Below are 14,379 nucleotides of genomic sequence, written 5' to 3'. Positions count from 1 at the left end.
AGGGACTCGAACCCTCAACCTCCTACTCTCTAGATAGGCGTGATAACCCCTACACAACAAGACCACTTAAAGGTCACGTTTGCGGAAAAGCCATCAGAATCCGAGTACCAACCTCCACCGCGGTTAGCTCTCTTTTTTGCAAATTGATTATCTTTCGGATGCTTGATTTGTCCAATCTCCACATGTGCTTTACTGTTGTATATCCACAGTCAAGCGAGTGCACATTGTTTATTAAACGAGAGGATCGCACTCCATGCCCCCTCTGACGAGTCCTGACGCTAGGTGGCAGCAAAAAGGTAAAAGAGAAAGTAAATTCACCCAGCTTGTTGTTGTTCATTCTAACGGTTCATTAAGGTACTGTTATTCACCCATCACTCAGCAGTCGGCTGACAGTTTGATAAGCGTCGAAAACATAAACATTGCATTTTTCTTCAGTTTTCCTGCGATCTCCGTTGGTGTGTTTTCTTGCCAGAAAACGAGATGCTGTGAAGTCATTGTCCTATTTTTGTCCGAACAAACACTGTTGTGTGGTAAGGCTGCTTCTTCCTAGCATGAGTACCCAACAGGAATAATACCAGCCAATTCAAAGTGATGAACGGACCGTCGCGCAGCAAATTTGGTCCCCTAATTGGGGTCCTAAACGTGGGCCATACTAACTGTAAATTTTTGGTAAGTTACTTCAACAGTGTCTGCGTAAAATTCTGTATCGATTTGATTGCGAAACACTCCCCCAACGCAGATATATGCGGCAAGAAACGCCGAAGTACTAACCTGCCATGAAGAACCGCTGGAGTCAATCTCACCCCATTCGGGGTGGGTGGAATTTGACCCAGGCCAGATTTGGGCCAAGGTGCGGGATTGTATAGAACGTGCGGTTCGGAATCTGGACCTGCTGGAAATAGACCTGCGCGATATGGTGGCTGTCGGGGTGTGCAATCAGCGCGAAACAAGTGTCCTTTGGGATCGAACAGGAGGAGAGGCGTTATGTAACGCGATTGGATGGTGCGACACAAGGACTTCTGCGGTACTGGGTGGGCTGTTGACCAGGGTGAAGGGAAAGATTAATTTCTTGAAAGAGGTTTGCGGACTGCCGTTTGCGAATTGTTTCAGTGCTGTTAAGATTCGGTGGATGCTGGACAACGCGGAGGATGGAATCGAAGGGAAGGATCTTCTCTTTGGCACGTTAGACAGTTGGGTGGTTTGGAACCTGACCGGCGGGGTCAATGGAGGAATCCACGTGACGGATGTGACCAACGCTTCTAGGACGATGCTAATGAACTTGGCAAACTTGCAATGGGATGACCGACTGTGTAAATTTTTCAAAATTCCAAAGAAAATGCTGCCGCAGATTCGGAGCTGCTCGGAAGTCTACGGCTACATCAGTGAGGGTCCGTTGAGGGGAATCCCAATAGCTAGTGTAAGTATTTTGAAATTTATGAAGGATAGCAAGACGTGGTATAATTAATGATTTTTCCAGGTAATGGGTGACCAACAAGCGGCTCTGGTCGGACAAATGTGTCTCAGCGCAGGTCAGTTGACTTGTAACGTTGATGAAGGATCATTTCTTCTGTTCAACACGGCCCAGGAAATCATTGATTCGGACAATGGACTGCTTTCTACAGTTGCCTTCAAGCTGGGTCCAAAGGCGGAGACGTTTTATGCCTTGGAAGGTGCCATACCGCATTCGGGAAGTACGCTCAGTTGGATGCGAGAAAATCTTCATTTACCGAACGAATCGAATCAGAACGGATCGCTAACTCAAAGCTTTCTCGGTGATCCGGGCGGAACTTCGGCGCTTCTTTCCTCCATTTGCTCAATGAATTCGTCGTTTGGGGCACTTCAAAGCGATAGGAGCAAATTTAAGAATCCAAACTACGAAGTAATATTGGTTCCAGCTTTCAGCGGTTATTACACACCGTATTGGAGGTACAAAACCCGAGGCATGCTGTTTGGGATGACGCTTCAAACGTCGGCTCAGCAGATTCTGTTTTCCGCGTACGAAGCAATCTGTTTCCAGGTGCGTGAAGTGCTGGAATCGTTGAAACAAGACTGCCGAACTTGGCCTGCCATCACGAAACTGGTTGCCGGCGGGGATCTCAGCGAAAAGCCATTCCTGATGCAGATTCTGGCCGATTTGTGTGGGGTAAGCATCGAACGACCACAAACTTCCACGCCGGCGTGCCTCGGTACGATGTTGGCCGCTGGGTTGGCCATGGAAATACTCACCCTGGATGAGTTCCGAACGTGTTGCATTCCGCCGACTGATTATTACTCACCGGCCTTGAACTCTAGTCGTAAGTGACGATACTTTTTACATCTAAAAAGCTTTTGATCTTCTGAATGCGAGTTCATTTAATTTCTTTCAGAGCGAGATATGAAATTTCGCAAATGGAAAGTTGCGGTTGATCGTTGCCTCAATTTTGATTCCGTCTCAGAGACGGATCTTTCCAAGTTTCAGCAGGAGGAGCTGGGTAAGTAATGACATGTGCTTTTTGTTTGGTTTGGAAGCCAATCGAGTGTAACACAAATTCCTCCGTAGATCCCGAATATTCGGTCCGTTGTTCGATTCCAGGTGGGATCTACATCATCTCCTCCTTTGCCCTGATTGTGCTGGCACAAATACTCCAACAAAATCGAACGATTTCATAGATTCAAAATTACGTTCAGTAGGGTATTCCGTTCCTTTGAGAAGTACGAATAGGTCAGGATAACTAATTAATGGCCTCAATGCTTCTCACTCTTTGAAACTATGACACAAACTACCTTTGGTTAAGTTACCCCTAGAATATAGCAATGCTTTGCTTTTACGCAAGTTATGAAATAAATATTAAATATTGTTGCACAGGACCTTTTTCGTTTGTCCGAAAGAAATTACCCTTTTTGTAAAAAGATCTTGTTTAACGATTTATTTTGGTCAAAATAAATTTCAAACGAAGCATCATTAACAATTCTGAGTAGAGAACTCTAGCACTTTGTTTTAGTACGACTTTTACAACACAGTAAATTGACAAAAATATGAAAACAGCTAACATTAGTCCCACCACTGCTGCGGCCAAAATCACCAGTCATCAATATGCGCTACTTTTGCTCAGTGACGTTTTTTTCCGACTTCAACGTTTTCATCGTGTCCTGAAGGTTTTTCTTACTCGCATCGGCCAACTGCTGCTTGCGGTCCTGGAAGTCCTGCTTCTTCTCGGCAATCCGCTCCTGAAGGTTCTCCTTTTTGTCCTTGTACATCTGCACCAGTTTGTCCTTGGAAGGCATCGGCTTGATGTAGCCCCACTGGACGAGATATTTGATCGATAGAGTGGTGCCGCCTGCGGGGGAGATAAAGATGATTTAGGTCATTGGAAGATCATTGCCAATGAATTATTGGCAGTGGCTGATTTTCTACTCGCCGCTGTCACATCCAGGCGCTATAGTATATGCGCAAAACAGCCAGCAAGAGTTAACCGCCAGAAATTTGTATGGCGAAAGTCATCTAACGCGGGTTTTCTCAAAATAAGAAACTTTTCATGAAAAACTATTTGGTACCGATTATGGAGGAAGGTGTCCGCTACCATGCCTACCAAATATTTTTTTGATGAAAGTGCTTAATTTTGAGAAATCGAACCTTAGATGCCTTTCGCCATACTGATTTCAGAAAGTTAACTCCTAGTGTGCCGCTGTAATTACGCTCAAAGCAGGCGATTCATTAACAAATGAGCTTAATCTGATGGCTATATAAAGTATGCGCATTTACAGCCAGTCTTAACAAACATCCAACGTTTCCTAGGTGGAAACATCAACTTGGCCTTTCCCGAAGGAGGAGGTACGACGTAGGTGCTAAAGGTGAGAAACCAAAACTATTTCGAGAAGCTACAAAAAATGAAGAAGCTAAATGTCGCTTCTGCGGTTTAAGTCATTTCCCATCCTTTGTACTTCCGGCATTGTATACTTCCGAGATGTCGTTAATCATTAAACAGAGAAGTTGCTATGGAGCTGAATGAACAAGCCGTAAATGAACTACACCGTATTTCAAAGAACGTTAGTGACGAAAGGATTAACACTTTTCTTCTCGTTCTCACCATCCGTGGGACCTCAAGACCGGAGTACATTTTCTCGAGGTGCCCCACGCGATCCTACGCGGGGTAGTTCGTAGTAGACTACTAGTACTAGTAGTAGTAGTAGTTCGATGCATATTTTCGGCTGTAGGCCTTTTGGTCATACCAAATCCTGTTAGGAGGCCATAACTGCATCTGTGGGAACTGTTTGGATACCCACCCAATCACCGAGGACCGAACAGACTTGACACGACGACCCTCCGACGAGACAGAAGGTTTGCGCAGGCCCAATTAGCGCCTGTTGAACCACAATTTAAGAACGAAATAAGAGGTAATACGACTCGTGATATTCGGCGACGAATAAAGGATCATGATTGGAAACTTGGAACATGGAACTGCAAGTCGCTAGGTTTCGCAGGTTGTGATAGGATAATCAACAATAAATTACATCTTCGCATGTTCGACATCGTGGTGCTGCAGGAAATTTGCTGGACTGGACTGCTGGATTTGCTGGACCAGAAAGTGCAGAAAAGCGGGCATCCAGCGGCTACCTTCTACCAAAGCTGTGGCACCACCGAACTGGGAACCGGTTTCATAGTTTTGGGCAAGGTGCGTCAACGCGTGACTGGGTGGCATCCAATCAACGCAAAGATGTGCAGGTTGAGGATGAAAGACCGTTTTTTCAACTATAGCATTATCAACGGACATTGCTTACACGGAGGGAGGAAATGCACAGAGCGGTGGTCGGACCGGACAGTCTGCATACCGCATCGAATGACAATGGCCAACGATGCATAAACTTTGCAGTTTCCCGCGGAATGGAATCCGTAGTACTTTTTTCCCCCGCAAGAATATCCACAAGCCTTCATGGAAATCCCCTAATCAAGAAACGGAAAACCAAATCAACCACGTTCTAATCGACGGTAAATTCTTCTCCGCCATCACGAACGACCGCAGCGCGAATACTGAATCCGACCACTCGTTGCAAAATACCTGCGCTAAAACTCTCGACTGTGCACAACATGCGTCGGATTCGTTCGCCGCGGCAAAACATTGGAGGCTAAACAAGAGGTACGATAAAAACTAGCCCAGGACTACGCGCAGCATTTGGGAGTGGCACTCTCAACGGAAGAGCAGCTAGGCGCAGCTTCTTTTGAAGATGGCTGGAGAGATATTCGATCCGCCATTGGAAGCAACGCAACCGCTGCACTAGGCAAGGTGCCTCCGGATTAAAGAGGCGAATGTGAGCAGTTAATGAAAGAGAAGAATGCAGCATGGGCGAGATGACAGCAACACCGCACGAGGGCAAATGAGGTACGATAAAAACGGGCGCGGAACAGACAAAACTCATTTTTTCGGAGGAAAAAGCGCCATCAGGAAGATCGAGACCGTGAAGAGACGAAGAACTGTACTGCACTAATAACACACAGAAGTTCTACGAAAAGTTAATCCGTTCACGTAAGGGCCACGTGCCGCAGCCTGACATGTGTAGAGACATAAACGGAAATCCTCTCACGGACGAGCGTGATGTCTAAAGGTGATATGAAGGTGATGTGATCTAAATTCAGGAGGATATTGGCCGGCTGGAAAACAACAAAGTCCTGGTGTTGACCAACTTTCAAGAGAGCTGTTTAAACACGGTAGTGAGGCACTGGCTACAGCGTCGCACTGGGTAATTACCAAGGTTTGGGAGGGATCCTATGACACTGCCCCGACTGTCACTAACCCGAACGACAGTACCCCGAAAGCCTATTGCCCCGAAAAACCCATTACCTCGAATGGTCACCACCCCCAGTTATCATGTAATGATAAGTAATGACGTTCGGCGTTTTGAAACGGCTCACAAAAAACACTTCCGTTTTGCTTAAGGTTTGCTTTATTACTCGATTTGAATTGGTACAGTGTTGCTGGTAATGATTAAAAGAAATGTAATTTTACACAACAACAAAAAAAGAAGATTAAAGTAACCCAACGTTTTACCGTTCATTCACCCCGTTGATAATTCAGTTTCAACAGAAGGCATCAAAGCAATCTTCGATACAGCTCGTTTATATTCACCTCCTGCGGTTTTGACTGTCACCACACGAACAACATCGTCGTCACCCGGATGGACAGCTGCAATTCGTCCAAGTTTCCATTGCTGCGGCGGCTGATTTTCCTCGATCAATAAGACCAATGCACCGACCTTGAAACTTGAGTTCACCTTCGTGTTCCACTTTTGGCGGCCTTGCAGATGATGCAGATATTCGCGTGACCACTTGCGCAAGAAGTGCTGCTGCATTTGTTGAATGTGTTCATATCGATCAAGTCGTCCCACCTTCTCATCTTCATAAGACGGTACTGGCAAAGCTACCCCAGAACGACCGATCAAGAAATGAGAAGGAGTCAAAACGGAGTAATCGCTGGGATCGTCTGACATTGGACACAATGGTCGTGAGTTGAGAATGGCCTCCGTTTGAGCGAGGAAGGTGGTCATCTCCTCGTAAGTAAGTCGGGTTTCACCCACAACCCTTTTGAGGTAATATTTCATTGATTTCACCTTCTGAGGGGCTTCTGAGGGGAATGAAATGCCAGCGAATACATTTTGCTCTTTAATATTCCTTTACTTTTAGTTGATGTTGCTGGTCTTCGAACAGTTGCCTGAGAGCTGCCAATTCATGATTTGCACCGACAAAAGTATAGTGGGGTTATCGCTGTGTATATCACTCGGCAAACCACGACGACTGGAAAATCGCTTTAGCGCCACAATGAAGTTGTCGGTCGACAAACTGGAGACCACCTTGAAATGGATGGCCTTAACGACCAGGCAAACAAACACAACTACGTACCCTTTATACAGCTTCGTACTACGTCCTCCAAGTTTCAGCATAAATGGACCGGCATAGTCTATTCCTACCTTAGAGAATGGCGATGATGGATTTACTCTACAGCCGGGAAGGTTACCCATGTATTGGATGCCCGGTATGGGACGCTGGCGTGCGCACACCTGACACGACGTAACCACCTTTTTAATCAACTGTTTAGCATGGCCAGGCCAATAACGTTTACGAACGATTGCCAAAAGCCCGTTCTGGCCGACGTGAAAATGTTCTTGATGCAGCTCACGAACAATGGATTCGGTGATGTGATGCTTCTGTGGTAGGAGCACCTGGTGCTTGCCATCATACGGAATAGAAGAATATTTTAAACGACCACCAACTCGTATTAACCCATCGTCGTCCACAAAGAGTGCCAGATTTCGGCACGGGTGTTGCTGAACGGAGTTAGATTTAATTGACTTCAAAACATCTCCATAAGATTCGCGTTGGACAAGCAATAATATAGATTTCTCAGCCCTCATAATTTCGTCGACAGTAATATCACCAGACACCTGGCTCTTGTACACCTTACAATTGATATACCGATGAATATACGCCCACGCTCTCTGGATCCTTTTAACTGCTGAGTCTGTTGAACACTATCGTCGGTTTCACCTTCACAACTAACACCACTGATGGTTTTAGTTCCGGTAGCATCAATTCATCAAACGATTCAGGTTCACATGACGTAAGCTGTATTTCCCAAAGCATTTGTGCACCGCACCACCACAATTGTTTTTGCACCAGATCTTCGGGCAGCTCACCCCTTGATATTACATCAGCAGGATTATCTTCGGATCGTATGTAACCCCACTGATAAGATTGCGTGATCTCCAAAATAGCAGTAACACGGTTAGCTACGAACGGATTTAGTGCTAGAGGTGATTTCTTAAGCCAGCACAGAACTATTTGGGAATCACACCACAGTTTCACATTATCAAAACTCATCTTTGTTGCAGCTATTACCTTCTGCATCAATTCCGCCAGAAGCTTCGCACCACACAACTCAAGTCGAGGTATCGTCATCGGCTTAAGAGGAACCAAACGTGATTTTCTGGTCACCAGGTTAACATAGACCTTCCCACTCGCAGTGATGTTCCGTACATAAACGACAGCTCCATAGGCCCGCTTCGACGCATCCGAGAAACCATGAAGCTCTACAGTAATCACCTCACCTTGAGTCACACAGCGAAGTTTGCGCATCTGATTTACAACTGGGAGTTGTTGTCGAAATCTATACCATGTTCTCAATAGTTCCTCTGGAAGATCCTGATCCCAGTCAAGATCCAATCGCTAAATGCCCTGCATTATTAACTTGGCATGCACAACAATAGGACCTAAAAATCCAAGCGGGTCAAAAAGTTTTCCAATTTCCGACAACACCTTGCGTTTAGTTGGCATCCCATTGCAATCATTAGCTGTAGTAGCACGGAACGTGAAATAATCATCCGGGGGGTTCCATATCAATCCCAAAGTCTTTATGCTGTTGCTAAGGCCGGCTTCGTCAAAGCTAAACTGCTGCTCTTGGAGCTGCTTGGGAATTGCATTCAACACATCCACTGTTTGAACAAAGTTTGTGTACTTCGAAGCCACCACGACGCAACAATTCCGATAGCTCCGAAAAGATTCGAATAACTTCTTCGACAGACGAACCACCAGTCAAAAAATCGTCGATATAACTTTCATCCTGGATAACTCTTTTTCCGAGTGAAAATTCTTCGCCTTCGTCAGTGGCCAGTTGGATCAACACCTTCGTCGCTTGGTATGGTGAACTAGCTACGCCATATGTTAAGTTTGCAGCTCATATACCTTCAGATGCCCTTCACTGTCCCACCACAGAATTTGTTGGTATTTGCAATCATCCTTATGCAGCCGCACCTGTCGATACATTTTTCAAATGTCGGCGGTCAACACCACCGGGTGGACGCAAAATCGAAGTATGATCGTTGCGATGTCATTTTGCACCGTGGGTCCAACTAAGAGCGTTTCATTGAGCGAGAGGCCTGAACTGGTTTTCGCTGAAGCATCAAAGACCACTCTTGTTTTCTTCGTTGAACTGGAAGCCTTATAAACAGCGTGGTGTGGGATAAAGTAACCACGACCAACCGAATATTCAGCTGCTTCCGTCATATGACCCAGTGATAAATACTCGGATATAAAATTGTAGTACTCACCACGCTTAGTTGGATACTTAGCAAGTTGGATCATCAGTCTAGTTAGCCGCTTTCTGGCCACTTCAAAGGAATCACCTAGTTGATGTTCCCTACCATTAAACGGTAGTCGCCCGACATATCGCCCAGATTCTTCGCGATAACGAGTGTCCTTGAAATGCTGTTCAACTAAATCTTCAGCTGCAGTTGTAGCGGTCTCCATTTTTACACTTTCCAGTTCCCAGAATCTTGACATTGTGCGGTTGAGTAACTCCTCATTTCGATTAAGTTGACAAACACGACGAGACGACTGGGCTTTCCTGATGGATACTGATCCTGCCACGACCCATCCTAATTCCGTTTCCGCTAACGTTACGTTGGCGATGCCGAGCTTCAATCGGCCGTTTTTGACGGCCGTTTCCGATGATCATGTTTCACCAGGTGAAGAAAATAGTGGATCAGCAAATCTTAGTCCGGATGGAATTGACCAGACACCCGATAGTCTATCTCTAGAACCGGTAGGCTTGACGTTACTCGAGGGACCACAAGAAAATCCAACGGTGACGTGGCGAAGGAATTAATACAGGACTGGAGCCGTATTGCTAACTGGTACTTCACTCGTGTTTCCATGCTGTTCAATCCGCTGATAGGAAAATCCACAGCAATCATTTTTAACTGAAGCTTGCTGGCCAGCTTCTCTGTTATGATATTGCTGTCGGATCCGGAATCCAGTAGAGCAGGACATTTGACAATCGTATTGCCCCTTCCCGCTACTAACAGGCGTTTGTCTTCATAGGCATCCTCCAAAATCTTCCAGGCGGAGGAATAATCACTGTTGTTACCAACTCCTGGTCGATTTTATCTTTCGCATCGCCGGTTAGCGAGTTTCGAAGATGCAAGATCTTCATGGCATCAGTTTCGTTTATGTACCGGGCCATGATACTCTGGAACAAGCTTTTGAAGCTATACCAGTTGTCAAGAGTCCCATTAAAGGTCGGAAACGGAGCCTGTAGGTGAGGAACTGGAGCCTGCACATACACCGGTGCCACCTGAACCTGTTATGGGAGTGACGCAACCGGAACATTTTGGAGCTCTTGGACTTTCAGCTGTTGCACTTGGTCAATCCGCGTCTGTAGCTTGACGTAGAATTCGTTATGCAGCTCTTCGAAGTTGGAATATTCGACACGCAGCTCATTCCGCTGTGCACACTATATAATTTTCGGGGTAATGTCCTTTCTGGGTAGTGGGGTATTCGGGGTAGTGGAATATTCGGGGTACTGGCGTTCAGGGTAGTGACATTCGGGGCAGTGACATTCGGGTTAGTGTCATAGAACCATTGTTGCAACTAACGCCCAACACATTGCTGAACGCCACCCACATGATACTCTCCCAAATTTTATGCCATCGACTAACACCAATTTCAAAAGAGTTCGTGGAGCAGTACCAGGCGGGATTTATGGGTGAACGCTCTATCACAGATCAGATGTTCGCCGTACGCCAGGTATTGCAGAAATGCCGCGATTACAACGTGCCCACACATCTCGCGTAACATATGATTACGGCTTATAAACCAAAACTATGATTTACGATTTTCTAGCATAAGCGACTGCTCTGTAAATGATTTTTCATGCTAGGTAAAACTCCGATTTTGATATCTCTTAAGAAACACATTTATTACTATTTTGAGTAAACGTCTCATGAACCATTTGTACCATAGTGATTTTTAAGTCCTTATAGTTTGACGCCTTTAACTACTATGAGGGTTGCTTTAGTTTTTAGGCCGTTCACTTTATATTATTTATTTAGAAAATATAGCTTCAAATACAGCATAGCAGAACTTCCCTGGGCAACAAATCCAATGATATTACTAGCTTCGAGCAAACGGCTTAAAAACCAGACGTGTTACCAGTAATCCGAGTAAACGGCGGAATTTTTGTTTTAGCCGAAATTTTGTAGATTTCGAATGGTTTTTCAATTAATCTAAATTTGCTGATATAATATAACCATTTACGTATAGAATTGACATATTTTTGGCATTAAAATATGTTTCTACTTCAATCAACTAATTAAATTAGTCATAGAAAACTCAGTCATGAAAACATAATTTTTCTCGGTTCAGCATTGTTGGCTTTTCGGTCCTAATAATATGTTGCTCGAGACATCATCTATTTATCGACTTCAAAGCCGCATATGATTCAATCGATCGGAACCAGCTATGGCAGCTAATGCACGGAAACGGATTTCCGGATAAACTGATAAGGTTGATTAATGCGACGATGGATCGGGTGATGTGTGTAGTTCGAGTTTCAGAGGCATTCTCGAGTCCCTTCGAAACGCGTAAAGGGTTACGGCAACGTGATAGTCTTTCGTGCTTGCTATTCAACATCGCTTTGGAGGCAGTAATACGAAGGGCAGGGATCGACACGAGTGGTACAATTTTCACGAAGTCCGTTCAGATACTTGGTTTCGACGACGACATTGATATTATGGCACGTAGCTTTGAGAAGATGGAGGAAGCCTACATCAGACTGAAAAAGGAAGCTAAACGGATTGAACTAGTCATCAACATGTCGAAGACGAAGTACATGATAGAAAGAGGCTCAAGAGAAGACAACGTAAGCCACCTACCACGAGTTTGTATGGGGGGTGACGAAATCGAGGTGGTTGAAGAATTCGTGTACTTGGGGACTGGGGACTTCCGAAAATTATACCAGCAGAGAATTTCGGAGACGCGTCGTGGCACGAAACCGAATAGGACCGAATAGAGTTGTTGTCTGTTTTAAGAAGTGTTTGCATAGGTTCGGGTTTGCAGAATCTGCGGAGTGGCCGAATTGGGGTCCATGCGCGATTGTTGTAGCTGGGGTGCTCGTCTTCCGTGAGTTACTGATGAAGACTGTCTTCGAATTACACCATAGCCATGCTTACGCTAATTTGGATCTTATCCTAAATTTAATTGTCTGTAAATCTTGAATTTATTAATCGTTATTACTATCCCCATAATACCACTACCCAGTTCACCCCAATACTCACCCAATGTTACGGTGTACCGAGCGGGTGTTGCAATTTTATAAAGCAGATAAGCAACTGCAATGTGTCCCAGACTGGAGTCCCGTACCGGGTCGATAAGCTTCTGCGAGACGCCCATCGATTCGAGCAGGGCAATTACATCAACCCCACTCTTTGACGCATAGTAGAAACCGCCGTACCAGAACACCGATGTGACGCAATGGACTGGAACCAACACGTACCAGTACTCTTTATACATCTTCTTGAAGCGTGCGAACAGGCCAAGCTTGGCCGGTTCCTCCTGTTGCATGCTGCTGCCACTACCACCATCGGTGGGCGATGATTTACCAATGCCATCGTCCGACTGTGTTTTCGGCTGCTTATCCGGTACCTGGTTTGATGCATCCTTAAAGAAATGCCTCAAACTTTGATGGTGATTGTTTATCGACTGAAGTGCAGCCAAATTCCTGGCTTTACCATCACCAAACCTTGAAAGCTGCTCCCTACTGCAAATAGGTAATCCACCAGAAGCACAAACAGCGAAATTTCTCAGTTGAGCACCATTTAGCTGAAGATGCGACAAAAACCTGTTTGCTGAAGATGATCTGGCTGCCAGTCCGGTCAGCGTCACCCGCGAAAAACTGACTGCGAGTGACGACATCGTATTTCGTAATACTTGTGCTTCTTTCCTAGTGCAATGCAAGATACCAAATGCTGTTTACTGAACTTTCACTTTGGGTGCACTACCAAAAACGCATCTCATCTGGTTACCACATTCACCTTATAATCTGAATTAGGAAATACACAACACCGACTAATTAGAGTGTTTTATTACGGTGAAAATAATGGTATTTTAGATAACTGACCAGAAATTTGTGTAATGTTTACTACTTCGCTGGTTTCAGCTCGTACGTTGAGACAAAATGCGGCAAGCGTTGCGATTGTCATCGCACGTTTTGTTGACAACGTCGTTCGCTTTCACTTTTTGAGGGAAGTGGGGATGTGCAGGGACGTGTTTACCGTTTTGCTCGAACTTGATAGGCGAATTCGAGAAGGATCCAGTGGTAGAGTGCGCTGCGAGAGTTTGGGAGAAAAGTCGTCAGAAGCGATTATTTCAAGGGCCTCATACGCCTGTCACTGGCGAACAAAGCTCGTGTAGTCTGCATCGAAGCTTAGGGTAAAATCAGCAGTGATTCAAATCGTTCGGGGCTGTCAGTTTGAATATGAATCTGAAACATTCATTTTCCCAGCAGCTGTTCTAGATTCATGTTTTATACCAGTCAAATGTCAAAAAAATAAAACTGGTATAACGCTCCGTTCTATTTTCTGCAGATTTGAACCACGATTGAATCACGAGATTCAAATATTTTCCAATTGTTTTGGTGTATGAATGGGTCATTTTATCTACGGATCCATTTTTTTTATTTATCATCAGACTAAGGCCGAAGTGGCCTGTGCTGCACATAAAAGACTTCTCCATTCAGCTCGGTCCATGGCTGCACTTCGCCAAACATGCAGTCTGCGGAGGGTCCGCAAGTCGTCCTCCACCAGATCGATCCACCTTGCCCGCTGTGCACCTCGCCTTCTTGTTCCCGTCGGATCGTTGTCGAGAACCATTTTCACCGGATTACTGTCCGACATTCTTGCTACGTGCCCGACCCACCGCAGTCTTCCGATTTTCGCGGTGTGAACGATGGATGGTTCTCCCAACAGCTGATGCAACTCGTGGTTCATTCGCCTCCTCCACGTACCGTCCGCCATCTGCACCCCACCATAGATGGTACGCAACACTTTCCTTTCGAAAACTCCCAGTGCGCGTTGGTCCTCCACGAGCATCGTCCAGGTCTCGTGTCCGTAGAGAACTACCGGTCTTATAAGCGTTTTGTAGATAGTCAGTTTGGTACGGCGGCGAACTCTATTCGATCGGAGCGTCTTGCGGAGTCCAAAGTACGTACGATTTCCAGCCACTATGCGTCTCCGAATTTCTCTGCTGGTATCGTTATCGGCGGTCACCAGTGAGCCCAAGTACACGAACTCTTCAACCACCTCGATTTGGTCACCACCGATAGAAACTCGAGGTGGGTGGCCTACATTGACCTCTCTTGAGCCTCTTCCTATCATGTACTTCGTCTTCGACATGTTGATGACTAGTCTAATCCGTTTAGCTTCGCTTTTCAGTCTGAGGTAGGCTTCCTCCATCTTCTCAAAGTTACGTGCCTTGATATCAATGTCGTCGGCGAAACCAAATAACTGGACGGACTTCGTGAAAATCGTACCACTCGTGTCAATCCCTGCCCTTCGTATTACTCCCTCCAAAGCGAT

General features: G+C 45.5%; 2 protein-coding genes across 3 annotated transcripts; one reads left to right on the top strand and one right to left on the bottom strand.

Annotated features, from left to right (window-relative positions):
• Positions 1 to 379: 379 nt before the first annotated feature.
• On the top strand, positions 380 to 2,842 carry LOC134220615 (glycerol kinase). The gene is made up of 5 exons (XM_062699718.1): positions 380 to 669; positions 740 to 1,417; positions 1,478 to 2,294; positions 2,367 to 2,471; positions 2,540 to 2,842. Exons 1-5 carry the CDS (start codon positions 592 to 594, stop codon positions 2,647 to 2,649), a joined length of 1,788 nt encoding a protein of 595 aa, XP_062555702.1. The 5' UTR covers positions 380 to 591; the 3' UTR covers positions 2,650 to 2,842.
• A 49-nt stretch (positions 2,843 to 2,891) lies between these two features.
• LOC134220625 (uncharacterized protein C18orf19 homolog A) lies at positions 2,892 to 13,069 on the bottom strand. 2 transcript variants are annotated; one of them, XM_062699736.1, is made up of 3 exons: positions 12,924 to 13,069; positions 12,082 to 12,845; positions 2,892 to 3,317 (listed from the first exon to the last, which is right to left on the bottom strand). In XM_062699736.1, the coding sequence occupies exons 2-3, from the start codon at positions 12,716 to 12,718 to the stop codon at positions 3,079 to 3,081; spliced, it is 876 nt and encodes a 291-aa protein (XP_062555720.1). In that variant the 5' UTR covers positions 12,719 to 12,845; positions 12,924 to 13,069; the 3' UTR covers positions 2,892 to 3,078. The 2 variants fall into 2 exon arrangements, with proteins under 2 accessions (XP_062555720.1, XP_062555713.1); XM_062699729.1 differs by having other exon boundaries at positions 12,082 to 12,998.
• Positions 13,070 to 14,379: the final 1,310 nt, after the last annotated feature.

The sequence above is a fragment of the Armigeres subalbatus genome, chromosome 1 (genome assembly GCF_024139115.2).
Source record: "Armigeres subalbatus isolate Guangzhou_Male chromosome 1, GZ_Asu_2, whole genome shotgun sequence".
Lineage (NCBI taxonomy): Eukaryota > Metazoa > Arthropoda > Insecta > Diptera > Culicidae > Armigeres > Armigeres subalbatus.
The sequence above is the reverse complement of the archived record's forward strand: the minus strand, read 5'-3'. Positions and strand labels throughout refer to the sequence as shown.